The 17,560-nt window shown below is 33.7% G+C and overlaps 1 protein-coding gene across 1 annotated transcript in view; it reads left to right on the forward strand.

Annotated features, from left to right (window-relative positions):
* The window catches only part of VPS50 (VPS50 subunit of EARP/GARPII complex), a gene marked incomplete at both ends in the record, with an annotated part of 117,477 nt that overhangs the window by 82,220 nt on the left and 17,697 nt on the right, over window positions 1–17,560 (forward strand). The window contains 3 exons of the mRNA XM_080700953.1: window positions 3,129–3,235; window positions 9,535–9,656; window positions 15,576–15,656. Of these exons, the coding sequence (XP_080557079.1) occupies window positions 3,129–3,235; window positions 9,535–9,656; window positions 15,576–15,656 (310 nt within the window). The remainder of the gene's footprint in view (window positions 1–3,128; window positions 3,236–9,534; window positions 9,657–15,575; window positions 15,657–17,560) is intronic.

Here is a 17,560-nt window from a genome sequence, read left to right on the forward strand (position 1 = left end):
TTTTTCTTTTGCAGTAAAATTTGAATTTCTGATGTATAAAAATACTGGGTAATAATCATAGAGCTTTTAATTTAGAGATCAACAGTTTTTAGAGAAGAAAAATGTTTAGATTTATAAAATCAGTGCTGCCTTTGGGGCAATTCATGCTTTACAGAGGATAGAAAACCTCGAGGAGAAAGGGGCCATTTTTAAATAAACTTTTATTGGTGTGTTGTAATTAAACATCATACAGCACAGTCAGATGTAAAGTGATGCAGATATACATGCACACATCCCTTGATATATTTCCATCTGCGTGCCACCCCCTTCTCTCCTCCTGCCTCCCACGCACGTTTGTGAGATCATTGGTGACATCGTCATATGTGAACATAATGTGATGCGACTACTTTCCTCCATCTTTCCTTTCCCTCTCCCACCTCTATCCCCTAATCACCTTCCACTATTTTACTGGTCTTTCTCCTAATTTACCTGGATTTCCTTTTGTAAAAATATGATCTTTCTTTTCTGACACTGGCTAAGCTCACTTAACCTGAAACTCTCTAATATTATCTATTATCTTGCAAGTGACATAATTTTGTTGTTCTTTATAGCTGAGTAAAATTTCATTATGTGTATATGCAACATTTTCCTTACACATTCTTCTGTTGATAGGTGCCAAGGTTGGTTCCCTAATTTGGCTATTGTGAGTTGTGCTGCCATAAACATAGACATACATGTATCACTAGAGTATTCTTACTTTAATTATTTTGGACAAATACCGAAGAGTGGTATAACTGGGTCATATGGTGGTTTCATTCCTAATCTTTTGAGAAACCTCCATGCTGGTATCTGTAGTGATTGTGCTAACATATAATCCCACCAACAGTGTATGAATTTCTATTACCCTACATCCTCACCATCATTTAGTATTGTTTGTATTCTTGATAATTGCCATTTTAACTGCAGGTAGATGGAATCTTAATGTAGTTTTGATTTGCAATGTAGTTTCAGTTTGCATTTCCTTGATTGCTAATAATACTGAACATTTTTTCATATATTAGTTGACATTTGTATTTCTTCTTTTGAAATTTTTGATTGGGAAGTGAAACTGAGAATCAATAACTGGGATGACATCAAATTAAAAACTTTCATGCAACAAAGGAAACAAGAGTTTTAACTGTAACCTACAGCATAGGAGAAAAAATATGTAGAACACATCAAGAACTCAAAAACTTAACACTGGAAAGCAAAAAAACAAGCCTTTTTTTATGTGTGGAGTTTGTATCTCACTTTAGTAAACAAAGCAAGTCACCACTTATTTTCCCAGTGCCTGTTGTGTCCTCTGTTTGAACCTTCTACTAAGGTTTCCTATTAATGTTTTAGGATAAACTGTTCTCTTCAAAATTATGATAGGTTTGTCACCTTCTTCAAGCTGAATGGACCCAATTCTGTGTTGAAGTAAATTAATGTCATTTGGTAACCACAAGTATTCTTTTTTAAAATGTTAGATTTAAGTACATTCTTCCCTACCCTTAAATTCCAGGATATGTAGTTAATCATTAACTCGAAACACTGACTGAAATAACTCTCAAAAATAAGCAGTTCATGTAGTTGTGTATATATTAACTGGGAAAATTTAGTTGATTGGTTTTTATATATGTATAATCTTAACATATCATTAAATATATGTTGGGTATCTTTTGGCCACTAGGAAAGCTTTATTTGAATTGAAATAGACAAATGAGATAGTGCATACACATATATACACACCTCCATTTTTAGTAGGATTAATGCAGCCTCCTAAACTTTCTCACTTCCTTAGAAATTCGAATCATGTAAATTACTAACAGAAGCCAGTCTGTTAATAATGATGATTGGTTTTAAGTCTCCCTTGAAAATATAGAGTTTTCTTGTATTAGGATGGATTGGCCGTCCTGTTTCATGTGAAAATTATCCCTACAAGAAATTATTGGATTGTCCTCCTTACCTTGACTCTTATTCCCAGTCTTGCCTCATTCCAACCCATTCTTTTTTTTTTTTTTTTTTTTTTTTTTTTTTGCGGGTCTAGGGATGGAACCCAGGGGCATTCAACCTTGGAGCTAAACCTCCTGCCCTATTTTATTCTTTATTTTGAAACCCGGTCTCCCTGAGTTGCAGAGGGCCTCACTAAGTAGCTGAGGCTGCCCACAAACCGCGATCCTCTGGTCTCAGCCTTCTGAATGCTGGGATTACAAGCCACCATGCCCGGCTCCAACCCATTCTTAGATAAAAGTCAGATTTTTTTCTTAGGTACAAATTTAGTCGCTAATTTCCTGGTTAGAGTTTTTATTGGCTCACAGTGGCATTCCAAATAAGGGTCGTGCTGTAGGTCTGATTGCTTTCAGCAACAGCTCTTTGCCTGTCCCTTTTCCTTCTTTTCATTTCTACATGCTGGCCTGGTGAACCCCTGACTTCTCTCTGTTCTCTCTGCCTCTGTCCTGATACATTCTCTCCCTTTTTTTCTACATTTGCCATGTAACTTTTGCTTTTTGTTTGAGGTTCGTGCATTTCCTCAATCCCAGACTCTGCTCTCATGCCATATTTAATCAGATTTTAAAGAGGGTATTTTTTCATAAGTTTCCGAAATTAGGAAACTTAGTACATTTGCACCTAGATGTATAATTTCTTTAGAAAATCTGCTTCTTACATGATAATAGCTTTTTAAAATATGGTTAATAATGCTGGGTATGGTGGCACCCCGCTCTTGGGAGGCTGAGACAGGAAGATCGCACAGGTTTCAAGCCAGCCTCGGCTACTTAGTGAGGCTCTCAGCAACTTAGTGAGACCCTGTTTCAAAATAAAATATAAAATAGGTCTAGGAGTATAGCCTGGAGGTAGAAAGCCTCTGGGTTCCACCCCCAGTACCACCAAAAAAAAAAAAAAAGGTTAATAATGTCTTAGAATCAAGGAGATACAATTAATACAATTATAGTGCTTATGTTTCTTTGCTTGCTTATTTTTCTTCCCCTCTGGACAGTGAGTTCATCTGACACATACTAAGATTTTCGGTAAATAATTAGTGAATGAAAGCTTGATGCTAAGCTGAATAGCTTGTTGATTTATGATTTGACAGTCCTAATTGCAACTCTCTTTTGTTTTTCCATAATAAGTGTGTCCCGAGAAACTCTAAAAAGCAGGAAGAAATCAGATTACAGTTTAAATAAAGTGAATGCACCTATCTTAACAAATACAACACTGAATGTAATAAGACTTGTTGGTGAGTAGGTATACCTTTTTATTTAAAAATATTATAGTATTTAAATTGGTCTCCATTTATTACTGAATGAATTTTACTTGAAGTTTTCATTGTATGGTAACTTTAGTGCCCCCTGCAGCAAGGGATATAAGAATAGTATATGTCAACATTTCTCATTTTAAATGTTCCAAATAGTAAGATACTAATATTAATGTCAATTTCACTTTTTCAGTTAACTACTTTTTAAGTCTTTGCATCTTCTAATATTTCTAACATCATATTACAGTTAATTGAAATGTAATGGAGATTATCTAGTTGAGTTTGAGGTACATGTAGGGTGATGACTGTACCAGTTTTACATTTATACATTATTTTTTCTACTTAATTGTAGTTCTTCATAATCTTTCTGTCAGATAGGTAGAGTGAATAGTGGTTCTTAATATTCAGATCATAGTAAGTATTGTTCTTATTATAGATAAGACCTTTACTGATGATTTTATAGAAGACAAACAGCATGAAGAAATGCTGTTTTAAATATGCAGGTTTGAGGATGGTATAGAATTTTTAGTGTCAGTATTTAAACATCTATGTACTCAGCTGTTATGTTTTCACAAGTAGGTCAGTACATATGACAAATAAGTTTTAGAATGATCTTCTCATAGTGTCTATACCATTGAGAGATTTAGGTGGTCTTCTCTAAAAGTTTCTGTATTCTGTTTATGAAATGGTATTTACTGATTGCCTTGTTTCATTAATCTTAGCTCTGTTGAAATGGTCTACATTCTTTTTTTAAAATTTATTTTATTGGTGCGCTATAGTCTCACATCATAATGTGGCTCATTGTTGACAATGGCATATATTCACACAGTACTAAGATAAGGACTGCAAAACTTCATTAATGAATAGGATAAAATAAGCAAAGTGCTTTAGTCCTACTTTCTTTAAAGAAAATATGGAAAAGTAATAATGAATTGAGAGGAAAAGAAATGGTATACATTTCCATGGCATTCAGATTCTGGCATGACGAATTCTAAAAAGCTATCCTGTGGCTAATTATTGTCAAGGAAATTAGCTTTTCTTCTTTTGTCCAAGAGAACTAACTGAACAATATCATGAATAACCCTCTATAATTTATAGAGTCAGAATTGGAAGGATGCTAAGAGGTCATCTCATGTAAGTTCCCATAAAATAAGGTTTTCTTTCAATAACGTCCATAATACACTGTGATTGTCAGTCTTTTGTTTCACGACTCTCAGTCTCTCAAAGCATATTATTTTGCAAGACTACTCATTTTACTATTAGACTAATCTAATTGCTCCAAATCTCTTTCCTAAGGTAAATCAAAGTCTCTCTTTTCTTTCTAATTCTATTCGTTGGACTTACTCTGACCTTTAAAGAAAAAAAGTAAATCCATGCTTCTTCTCCGTGATTGCTCTTCAGATGTGTGAGGGAAGATTTCCTTCCTTTGTTTTCTTTCCTTACCCCTCCCACCCCAGTCCATTTTCAAATTCAGGGTGCACCTGGTCCTCACTGGTAGAAATGCCAAGACTTTCAGAGTGCTTGTCATCTTCCTTAGCCTAGTTCAGACTCAGTTATTTTGATATCTCAGGCACTACTTGAGAAATAAAATAGTCTGTCTGCTTTTGCTGATTTTGTTGAAGTAACAGGAAGCCCTGACCCAAGTGGCTTTCTCCCACAGGGAAGCATGTTTCTGCCCCAGGCTGGAGGAAGTGACCAGGCTATGTAGTGCTTCTGTGGGGGGATGGGGAGAGCAGATAATTGGAGAAAGTAATACAGTCAGCCACATCTAAGTAATTGTTTATATTTTTACTTTACCCAGTTCAAAAGGGACTAGAGGTAATCATGTTGCTTTTTACTCTAAAATGTAATTTGTTAGAGTCAAATCAAATATAAGGCAAAAACAAGGAGGAAGGATGTCATGTTTTGTTATGTTAAATGCAAACATCAAATATAACTCTTCTCAGTAGGCATAAAGAATGTGAAGAAACAATGCATTTTTCTGCTCTTATTATTCAGAATGTGATAACATATTCTAATGAAAGAATTCCTGATTGACACAGTTGACATTGTTCTTTGATTTATAGAGATTGAGAGAAGCCATGTTCTTATGGGCCTTTGGGATGTCTTATAAAGTAGGGCATAGTCCTGAGTTAAACATCCCAATGAAGAGAATCTGGCCACTGTAATTTCAGCCAACTTGGGGGGCTGAGACAGGAGGATGGCAGGTTTGAGATCAGCCTCAGCAATTTAGTAAGGCCCTCAGTAACTTAGTGATGCCTTGTTTCACAATAAAAATGGAAAAGGCTGGCATATAGCTCACTGTTAGAATGCCTCTTGTTTTAATTCCCAGTACAACACACACACACACACACACACACACACACACACACACACACACACACACACACAGGAACTCATTATTGAGTATTTTCAGACGTTAAAGAATAACATCCCTTTTCAAGTAGTATTGAGTGGGCAGGTAATGAGGAGAGATTAAACTAAAGAGTGTGTTTGTGAGGTTTCCCAGCCTAAGTGTTACTAAAATTTCTTCGAAAGGCTCCGGGAGACTTTCCACTAGGGCAGATAAATAATCAGAATGCTTGCTTGTGTGAAAAGAAAAGTCTCAGCCGCCTGATTTCTTACCAACAAAGGCAGAGGCGTTTTAGGTTTAGTTTAGAAGTGTTAGTTTTAGCTTAGAAGTTTTAGCTGAGAATGTTCCTCGTCGTGGAAGTAGCTTTGTTAGACACCATTCCCTTTGCTGGAGGCAGCTGCCACTGACCTTCTGAGGGCCAAGAGCGGGTTGCCAAAGCCCATGTGGGGCCTACAACAACACAAATACTGCGTTTATAGTTTGTAAAGCTACTCACATGTATGCCAGTACTTACAAGGAAACTAAGTGTATTTCTCTAAGGTATATTTAGGCATAATGTGACTGAGAGCTTATGTGAAGGAGAGAACACAGAAACGGGAGGGAGCAGTCCAACGCCTTCATTGGCGCTTCCCTTTTTGTGAGGTATTAATATTATTTTTATCATTGTGTCTTTTAAATGAAATATAATATATAGAAGTGGTTAAAAATGAAAGTAACTTGTAGTTAAACAGAGCCCTTGATCTCCAAGTTTTCTTAAACTGCTCAACTCATGTTTTCTTTTGGAAATGTTTGATGCTTTTACACATATATCAAATTTACACGTCTCTACTCTCTTGCTTTTCTGTTGTTTTTTTTCTTTTCAAAAATTGGATCATTATTTTTCATTTTTTTCTTTCACCTAAAATATTTTAAAATTATATTTAAAATATCTTGATATTAAATATGATAATATATAGAGATCTCATTCTTTTTCATGTTCTTATCCTATAGATATACCACAATTTATTTTACAAAGTCCTCTAATTTTGAACATTTAGGTCATTTTCACTTAGTTAATACTACAATCAATTCCACAGCAAATATCTTTGAAGGAGTATTTTTGTCTGTGTACAAATATGGCTGTAGGCAAATTCCTATAAATGCATCCTGATACTGGGACCAAAGTAAAAACTGTTGGTTATTTTGTACATTTTCCTGATTAAAATGAAAAACAATGTGTGCTTAAATAACAGGAAAATGTTTTACTGTAAGTTAATACAAATGGTAGAGTTTTTATGCAAGTTATTATATCAGTTGTTTTCAAAGCAACCTTACTTCATTCATTATAGAGTTCACTGAAATCACAGTGTAATCTTACAAAAGTATTGCAGTACTTTTCTTGTTTTATGATTAAAATAAAAATTATTTTTAAGAAGCAGTATTTTCATATGTAATATTTAATAAAAATGTCATCCTCTTATTTAGATTGCATATCAACATTAGTATTATATATTAATACTGATTCTTATGCAATAAAACTGTCAACAAGATACTGTTATATAACTTGATACTTTGAAAAACAGCTTTAAAACATTTTCAAAATTGCTAGCTACATATACAACATTATATTTTGAGAAGATAATCCCAGAAGTACAGTTCTTCAGTACATGTCACAAGAAAATGTGTTTGGAGGTTTCGAGGGCTAAGGCATGGTAATGAAACGATAGACTGAGAGCTGTCAGCCAGGCATTTGCTAATGGACCCATTAAGTGTTTTCTCCAGTCTTCACCTCATTGTTCAGTAGCTTTTCTAAATTGCCCAAGCTGGACTAACTTTTCCTTCCTTCCTTTATGTCTCATTTATAGCATTTCCAGTTTGCCTTTGCATATATTCTTATGTTTTTACATGGTCTTTATGCCCATTGATGATTTCTAAAATTAGTGCACTATAGTAAGAATAATGAACATTCGCTAACGCAGAGTCATTTTTTTGCAGCTTCTACTTAGAGCATCACCCAAGTACTTTTTACTTTTGTAGGTTCCAAGTATGATTTGGACTGAGTAATTGGGATACCAGAGGGTCTTCAAATAATGGAGGAGAAACTCCAGTGACCGGGGAGGTTGTCTAGGAGAAGCTGTTGAGGGTGGGCGGACAATCAATGAGGAATCACTTCCATTGACATTCTGCACGTATGTGCCAGTATCCTCATGGAACTGGACTGTGGGGGGCCTGGGGGAAGCTCACCAGGTGCTGGGGCATGTTTGTCACTATCACAATGTACTGCATTATGATGTGAGACTACAATGCACCAATAAAAGTATAAATAATCTTGACATATAGGAAGATCCATTTTCTTCTTTTTCACAATTGACACTAGAATTACATTCCCTCCACACTGCCAGTATTTCCCCTGACCCTTTTATTCCCTCCTGGAGTAAACTCTAGGAGGTGCAGCTCTCGGCCTGATAACCCCAAGCTTCCCTGGGCCTCCTTTCCTGTGGGAACTGCTTCCTGTGTCTCCTGCTCGTGAGTCGGCCAGGGCAGGCCCAGAGTTCTTTCTTCCTCTTGTTTCCAGGTGCTTTCCTTGCTGTTATTTGGTTGGTGTAAACTACTCGCAGCTTAAGTAACTATATGTTTGTAGCCGAGGAAATATCAGCAGAATGATCCATAAAATTGTAGGAGCATTATTTCAACTATTTTAATGGTTTTTTTTTAAAAGCCTAAATGTATGAAAGAATTGCAAAAGATGTTTTCAAAACAAAAGACTTGTAAGTAGAATAGAATTTGAATTGAATTGTTTTATTTTTTGATATGTATTTATATATTTTTGATTTGTATTTATAAGAGTTTCTCTTCCTTATCATTCAACTGTTACTTAGAATTGTCTCTCACAGAAATTAAGACAGATATATTGAGTTCTTAGGTAATGAGATGGTTTTTCACGGTAAATTTTTCATTTCTTCTGCCGCAGTTAATGTATTTTCTTTTGAGTCACACTATCTTCAATAACACCAATTTAAAATTTATAGCTATGAGTTACATGAAGTTAAGCCAGCATCTGAATTATTTGGAAATAAAATAAATGGTCTGTTTTAACATTTTACTTCTGCAGAATGTATAGGGCATTTGACATCAGTATGCTTCCTTCCCAGTTGTTTCCCCTGGGAAACACAGAATTAAGGACTCATAGTTGTTATTGGATTCAGCTCATCTCTCACATGCCCTTCAAGTACATTAGCAAGTTTGTAATTGTAGATATTTGGTTTTAATTTTTTTCCTTTGACTCTGGTTGCACGATTAGAGGAAGAGAATAGAATATTGGCATCTCCAGAATGAATGAGGTGCATATATATTTTTGGCACTTTGAGTGTCTTGAGCTTTGAGTAAGTGCCGTGATAAGAACTCTTGGCCTCTGACACAGATTCCACATGGCTACGGTTACAAGGAGTCCACCGTGCCACTCTGTGTCCCTTTCCCTCTTGCTCTTCACTTTTGAATCACATGTATTAGCTTTCGAAGGCAACACTTTTTCCCAAGTATGCTGTATTTTACTTTATATATTATTACTTAAATATTATTGAAGAAAATATTTTAAATCGAATCTGAAAACTGTTGTTCAGAAGTACAGTATCATTTGTAAAAGAGTGTAGGCATTAACAAACAGTAAAATATAATAACAGGAAAACATTAAAGGTAGGTAGGTGTCATTCATCGGTGCTGTTCAGTAGAACTTTGCAAGAAGTTGGAACTGTTTTTAATCTGTGCTGTCTGACATAGTAAACAGCCACACGTGTTTATCAGATACTTGATACAAGGCTCATGGGACCAGTAAATGCAGTATTTTATTATATTTAAGTATGTTAAGATGGTATTTTATTGTCTTTTTATAATTATAGATTAGCAGATTATAATTATGTTGTACTTAATTTTGATATTTTTTTCTTTTCAGGAAAATATATGCAGATGATGAACATTCTTAAGCCAATTGCCTTTGATGTCATCCATTTCATGTCTCAACTGTTTGACTATTACTTGTATGCAATATATACCTTTTTTGGTCGGAATGATTCGGTAAGTCAACCTTTGGAGGGAAAATCTGTTTCCTTCAAAATCTGTTCATTTTTTATTTACTTATTTATTTTTTGTGATACTAGGGATAGAACCCAGTTGCATTCTATCTCCGAGCTACACCCTAAACCCTATTTTTTATTCTTTATTTTGAAACAAGTCTCATGAGCCTTGCTAAATAGCTGAGGCTGGCCACGAAATTGGGATCCTCCTGTCTCAGCCTCCCAGGTACTGGGATTACAAGCGCTCCCCACCATGCCTGGCTCAAAATATGTTCAGTTTTTTACATGTAAAGTTTTTCATTCTTTCTATAGAAGATGCACAGATAACATTTTGAGAATTATCTGTCAAGTATAAAATCATTGGTATCAGCTTTCTAAATGCCTTATTTATATATTGTTTTAAAGCTTTTATCTGATAAACATGTTATTCAAAATTTTGGCAGAAAAATATAACATCTTTTTCTAACCTTGACCTAGTTTGGTAATGAAAAATATGCAGGTTACTTTATTTAAATCTGGCCCTTTGTATAATTACTACACAGCAAATTAGGCTTTTAAAAATATTGACTAACAATCTTCACAGTCACTAATACATTAAAAAAATAATGACAAGTGTTTACTAAGAATTGAAGATTTTTTAAACTGAACTCTTTGCCTGTCACAGAATTAATGTTTCTTTGTACCTCCTCTCTGTGTTTCCAAAGCTCTTATTGATTTTATTTTTTTCTATTCCTAATGGAGAATGCTCTTATATTAGGTAACTAATCTTAGGTTTGGAAATTATTATGTGGTTTGTCTAGATGTTTTGACAGTTTCTGTATAAGAACATACCAATGGGTCATAGGAATATATCATAACACTGACTTTTCTAATACTAAATTTTTTTAAGAAAACATGGAAGTTTTATTGTATAACTATATATCATATGAATATTCATATCCTCGCTGTGATCAGAATTCTATGAAAGAAATTATCTTTCAAATCGGATCTGAATTCCCTATTTTTCTAATTTTTAAAAATGGCTTTTAGAGCCGGGCGTGGTGGCACACGTTTGAAATCCCCGCGCTTGGGAGGTTGAGACAGGAGGATCGCACAGGTTCTGGCTTAGGAGACCCTGTTTCCAAATAAAAGGTATAAAATAGGTCTGTGAGTGTAGCCCAGAGGTAGAAGGGTTTCCAGGAACCCCAGTACCAAAAAAAAAAAAAAAAAAGGCTTTTAGAATGGTTGCTTATAAAATCAGAGACAAAGTGTTGCCAGAGAATTTAGGTACTCATTGTTTTGCTGACTTTGGAAACTCATCAAATAAATATTATCAGAGAAAGAACTCTATAATGGTTTTAGCTATCAGAATCTTTCAGTTTTCAAGAGGAAGCTTACTGGATCTCCTGAATTATGCCTTCAACGCCATGCTACCTCGGAGATGTTGTAGTAAATGAAGATGTTCTCTATTTGCTCAGCCCAGTTTAGGCCACTTGTTATTGCTGAACATTTAAACGTGACTGGTGGAACTGAGGGACTGAATTCTTAATTGTATCTAATGCAAATAGCCACATAGGACTACTGACTATCACATTGAACAGAACAGCTTCGGGTGATATTACTGATAAGGTGTGGTAACATAGGATCATTTTGAAATTTTGGCAACCTAAATGCCTTGGGCATGACTTTCCAGTGGATTAGATGTCAGTACATATTTGTTTAGAGTGGGGCTCATTAGAACCTGTAAAATATGTTACATATTTTATATATGATTGGTTATATTTTAAACAATACAGTAACCTGGTATTTTATATTAAAAACATTTTCAATTACTTAAAATTGAATACGAGCTATTTAATTATATTCAAACAGTTAGCTGTTAGTGACAAGGGTTTTTATCCTTAATACAAGTGCCTACCCATATATTAAAAGTAGTTTGTATTATGTGAATTAACATAAAATGTATATATGAGGAAGTACGCATAAGTAAATATAGAATTTTCTACTTACATTTCTTAAGAAAGGCCTTTTCTGTTTTAGATTACATTTGATGATAATGACTTTTAGCTATAGTGCAAATATTGAAAATATGAATATCTTCAAACAGAATGGATTTTAATTTGGTAATATCTTATAATTTTTGATTCTGCAAAACTGAATGAAACAATTAAGCAAAGATTCTGAATCTTTATGAAAGGAGTTTTCTGATTTTATTTGTAAAACTAAATCTATTTTACTTCTCTGCTTGTATTATTTTGCTTTACATATTTTTGTTAAGTGTAAAATTTTTGTTTGTTTTCTTGAAAGATTATATTCTCCTTGGCCATATTAAATGCCTTTTGGAGTTTTGGAGAAAGATAATCTATTTAAAATAACACAAATGAGCATAAATACACATATAAAACAAGTGAGGCAAATTCTTATTTTCTAAGAGAATAAGCTTTTTTCTAGAATCCAGTTGGTAATACAAAACTGCTTTACCCTAGGATACATAGAACAAAAAAAACTGGAATTCATAGTGAAGTAAAAAATAAAATTCTAGCCTGACTCTAAAATATTGAAACTAAGGAATAAGGATTTTCAAAGGATTATCTTTAATGAAGTGAAACTTTGATTCTTTTCAATGAAGTAAAATAGAACATGTTTTAAATACATAAGCATGTCAGCAGAGAAATAAGAAGTTCTGTAGTGACTGTAATAAAAAAGTGACATCCTGGAATTGAAAAATATAATTTCAGAAAATAGAAAAATTTACTGAATGTACCTAATAACCTCATAGACATGATAAAGGAAAGAGTATGTGAACTTGAAGAGAAATCAGTAAAAAATTATTCAGAGTGAAGAATACGAAGTAATATAGTGGGAGAATAGAAATTATCAACATTTTATAGAATAGATATGTTATTTTTAATGGTTAAACATGCATATTTGGAATACTAAATAAAGAAGAGAGAAAGAAGAAAGTTTGTTTTGCAAAGAACCAATTTGCAGATGGAAGATGCTAAACAAACAGCAAGAGGAATAAGCACAGTGGGCATACAGTACAGTACCTCATGATGAATGCTTGAAAGCACAGTAGACTGCTTATGCAAGAGAGACCAGCTGACTCCTCATAAGAAGAGTTAACAACTTTAACGTACTGGAAGAAAAGGAAAATTGTATAGTCAGAACTATATCCATAAGCACCATTCAAGAGTGAAATAGATACATTTACAGATAAGATTACACAAATGCAAGAAGATCTGTCACAACAAATACATGATACTAAAAACACATAAAAATGTTCTAAGAGAAAGCAGAGCAGGGTCACAAAATCAATCTCTAGTGACCATCTTCTTGCATAAGATGTTTAGACTAAAGGGAAACGATACCAGGTAAAAACATGGATCTCTAGAAAAAAATGAAGAGGGTGGAGCCAACCTGGAAAAATACTAAAGGTGATCTTTTCATTTTCAATTAATTTTTTTTCATGGCACTAGGGATTGAACGCAGGGGCATTCTGCTTTCAGGTTATACCCTAGTCCTTTTTATTTTTGGTTTTGAAACAGGGTCTTGCTGGGTTGCTGAGAATCTCCCTAGGTTGTTGAGGGTGGTCTCAAACCTACTGTCCTGTTGTCTCAGTTTCTTTATAATCCATGTAGTTGTTTAAAACTGAAATCATAACACTGTCTTTTGGAGTTCATTACATATATATTTATGTGACATAAACAATAAGGTATATGGGGAATGTGAATCTCTACCTTTGGAAGACTTATGTATATCATGTTAAGCAGAGTATTATTAATATTAAATAGACTGTGATAGTCAAGGATGTATATTATAATCCATGTGACAACCACAAAAAATAATGCAAAGAACTTTTAACTCAATATCCAACAGGAGGATTAAAAGTATAATATATGGTCATATATAATCAAAGAAAGCAAGAAAGGAGAAACAAAGGAATGAACTCTTTCTATCTCTCTCTCTCTCTCTCTCTCTCTCTCTCATATATATATATATATATATATATATCATTGTATACATATATATAACATATGTGTGACTATTTGTGTATATATAATTACATAAGGTATCAGTGGAACAGACATCAAAAGGCAATGATCATCAGATGGATTAAAAACAAATCCTACACTTAAAAATAACATTTTAGCCTGGCATGGTGGCACAAGTTTGTAATCCCAGCATTTGGGAGCCTAAGACAGGAGGATTACAGTTCACAGACAGCTTCAGTTACTTAGTGAAGCCCTTTGTAACTCAGTGAGACCCTGTTTTAAAATAAAAAAATAATCTGGGCGTGGTGGCGCATGCTTGTAATCTCCGCGCTTGGGAGCGAGACAGGAGGATCGCGCTGGTTCGGAGCCAGCCTCGCTGGCTTAAGAGACCCTGTTTCCAAATTTAAAAAATATAAAAAATAAGTCTGGGAGTGTAGCCCAGAGGTAGAAGGGCTTCCAGGAGCCCCAGTACCACCAAAAGATAAAATAAAATAAAAAATAGGGGTGGGGGTGTAGCTCAGAGTTAGAATGTTCCATTCTTAGTGCCTGGGTTCCATTCCTAGTAACTAACACACACACACACACACACACACACACACACACACACACACACACACACATTTTAAATAGAAACATACATACACAGAGATTAAAAACAAATGGGTAGAAACAGATAGCCATGTAAACATTAAGTATAAGAAAGCTACAATGGCTATATTGACATCAGATAAAAAAGAATCACAAACAAAATGAGATGGAGGCACACTTCACACTGATAGGAGGGTCAGTTCAATGAAAGCAATTTGTGAGATGCCTAATAGCAGAGGCTCAAAATAGGCGAGGTGATAAGTGATCAAATGAAAGGGGATAATGTAACAAAACACAAACTGTCAGTTCAGCAGTGAAAGGGAGGGCATCACTACAGATGCTGCAGTCTTTAATTAGACCACAAGAAAATATTATGGGCCATTTTATGCCAGGAAATTTACCAAACAGATGAAATGGACAAATTCATTCACAAACTTTAAATCGATCAATTTATATATACCTTAGTGAAAAATGGGAGAAAATAAATTAATGAAGTGTGTAAACATAAGAAAATTGAAATGTATTATAAAATTAGTAATTCATGTTTTATGATACAGTGTCATCACACAACTGCTTTAGCTTTAGGCTTTCTGACTGACACGTGTGAATAATTGCTCATTCTTGTATCTCACATGGGAGGACTAAGGATAAATGTGTGTGCATGTTCATGTGTATATATAGTCACATGTTTTCTGTGAATATATTAAGCTATATTTTATAGAGTATTTTTATTAGATAATGTTTCAAATGTATTGGCTTATAGAAAATATTTTTAAGTTTTTTTCCCCAAATGTTTGAATGTACTTCTCAGTACCTCTGAGTTCATTTTCATCAATGGGGGGCATCGCTCTGGGAGTGGACTCGCCCAGCTTTTCATGTCTTTTCGTCAAATCATTCTTCTCATTTGTTCTCTTCCGTGGAGGCTTTTATAAATGCTGTAGCGTTGTTGTATTAAAAGAATTCTATACTGTGAGATGTTTAGTAAGCTTAAGAGAAAACTACTGATTTCTGTATGAGGATTTAGGCTGACTCTAATTTGTATAAGGAAAATAAATTAGCAGTGCTCTATGTTTGACTTGTACATAAACACAACACAGTATACCATAAGTACAACAGAGCATGCCATCTTTAAGTCTTGAAAGTCTCAAACTTTGTAACTAAAAATAATAACTTTGTAGGAAAGAGATTCTCTTGATAACTCCTAAGTTTTTCTGCAAGTAAATGGTTTTTTTATTCCATTAGAAGCTAAGGCTTGACTTCTTTGATTGATGTGTTAGAATTTTTGAAGCAAACTAGAAACCCTCTACAGACATCTCCAGAGCTTAGTAACATGCCTTTCTATTTTTTTTTTTTTCCAGTTGGAATCAACAGGACTCGGCCTTAGTAGTAGTAGACTAAGAACAACTCTAAACAGAATACAGGAAAGCCTGATTGATCTAGTAAGTAATAAATTTCTTTTTAATTTTTTTAGTCTTTATTTTTTTATTGGTGCACTGTATTTATATATCATAATGGGATAAAAACTTGTGTAGACATACATGCACACATCACCCAGTTAGCCCCTACCCAATCCCCACACCATTCCCTCCCCATCCCTCCTTCCCATGCTTGGCTTAGTGGTTGATATCTAAAATTATAGCAACTTATCCAAAATTAACAATGATAATCTCACATAACAGATTCATTTGTCTGATATCAAACTTTTGATCACTTAGAGATAACATTTCAGTATTTCTTTTTGCTCTCTTTCTTACCAGAGGATATTTTTTTCTATTTTTTTTTTAAGGTAAAATTATCGTACATTTATTTTTTTTTCAGAAAAATATCCTAACATGAAATAAGAACTCTAAATACCTAAAACAATCTTGAAAAATAACAAAGCTAGAAGATGTACATTTTCTGATTTCAAACCTTATAGAGCTACAATAATTGAAACAGTGTAGTACTGCTATAAAGGCAGATATACAAACCAGTGGAGTAAAATAGAAAGCCTAGAAATAAATTCTTCCACATATGGTGAAGATATTTTTGACAAAGTTTCCAAGACCGTTTAGTGAAGGAAATAATAATCTTTTCACTAAATATTGTTGAAAAATAATAATTACATGAAAAAGAATAAAATTGGACCCTTACCTAACACCATATACAAATATTAACTCAAAATAGATAAAAGACCTAAATGTAAATCTTAAGACTATAAACTTTTAGAAGAAAGCCTGGGCCATAACACTTCACAACATTGAAATTGGCAGTGATTTCTTGGATATGATTTCAAAGGCACAGGCAACAAAAAAGTAAACAAACTTTCTAAAAAATAAAAATATTTCCTCCACCAAATGTCTGTGGAAACCTTGTCAAAAACAACTTAACAATATATGGAAGAATTAATCTCTAGGCTTTTATTTAACTCCAGTGGTTTATATCTGCCTTTATAACAGTACTACACTGTTTCAATTATTGTAGCTTTATATGGTTTGAAATCAGAAAATATACATCTAGCTTTGTTCTTTTTTGAGATCGTTTTGGGTATCTAGATTCCATATTCCATATTAGGATAGATTTTTTTCTGAAAAATAAATAAATAAATGTATGATAGTTTCACCAAAAAAAAAAAAAATGAAAAAAAATTCTCTGGTAAGAAAGAAAACAAAAAGAAATATTGAAATGTTATCTTTAAGTCATCAAAAGCTTGGTATCAGACAAATGAAACTGTTATGTGAGATTATCATTGTTAATTTCGGATAAGTTGCTATAATTTTAGATGTCAACCACTAAGCCAAGCATGGGAAGGAGGGATGGGGAGGGAACCGGGTGGGGATTGGGTAGGGGCTAATTGGGCAATGTGTGCATGTATGTCTACAAAGGGTTGTTTTTTATCTCATTATGATGTATGAATACGGTGTACCAATAAAAAATTTTAAAAAATAAAATAAATAAATAAAATAAAAAATAAAAAATATTGTACATCCAAAGACAATGTAAACAGAGTTAAAAGTTACTGATAGAATGGAATAAAATATTTCCAAATGCTATATCTGAAGGTATATTAATATTCCAAATAGAGATCCTAAAAATTAGCAACAATAAAAGCAAACAGTACAATTTAGAAATACAATTTAGAAATAGGTAAAAGACTGAAATAACTAATGAATCTCCAAAGATTTTAACCTATAAACACATGGATATATTCTTCTTTGCTTAGTTGTCTGCTGGATGGAAAATCTTGTTTCTCTGGTTCTGGTGTGTATTACCTATTTCTTCTTTGTAGTTAATCTCTTTGAGTATTTTCTCTAGCGCTGGTTTTGAAGACATAAATTCCTTGAGTATCTTTTTGTCATGAAAG

This window comes from Muscardinus avellanarius, assembly GCF_963383645.1.
Source record: "Muscardinus avellanarius genome assembly, chromosome: 9".
Classification (NCBI taxonomy): domain Eukaryota; kingdom Metazoa; phylum Chordata; class Mammalia; order Rodentia; family Gliridae; genus Muscardinus; species Muscardinus avellanarius.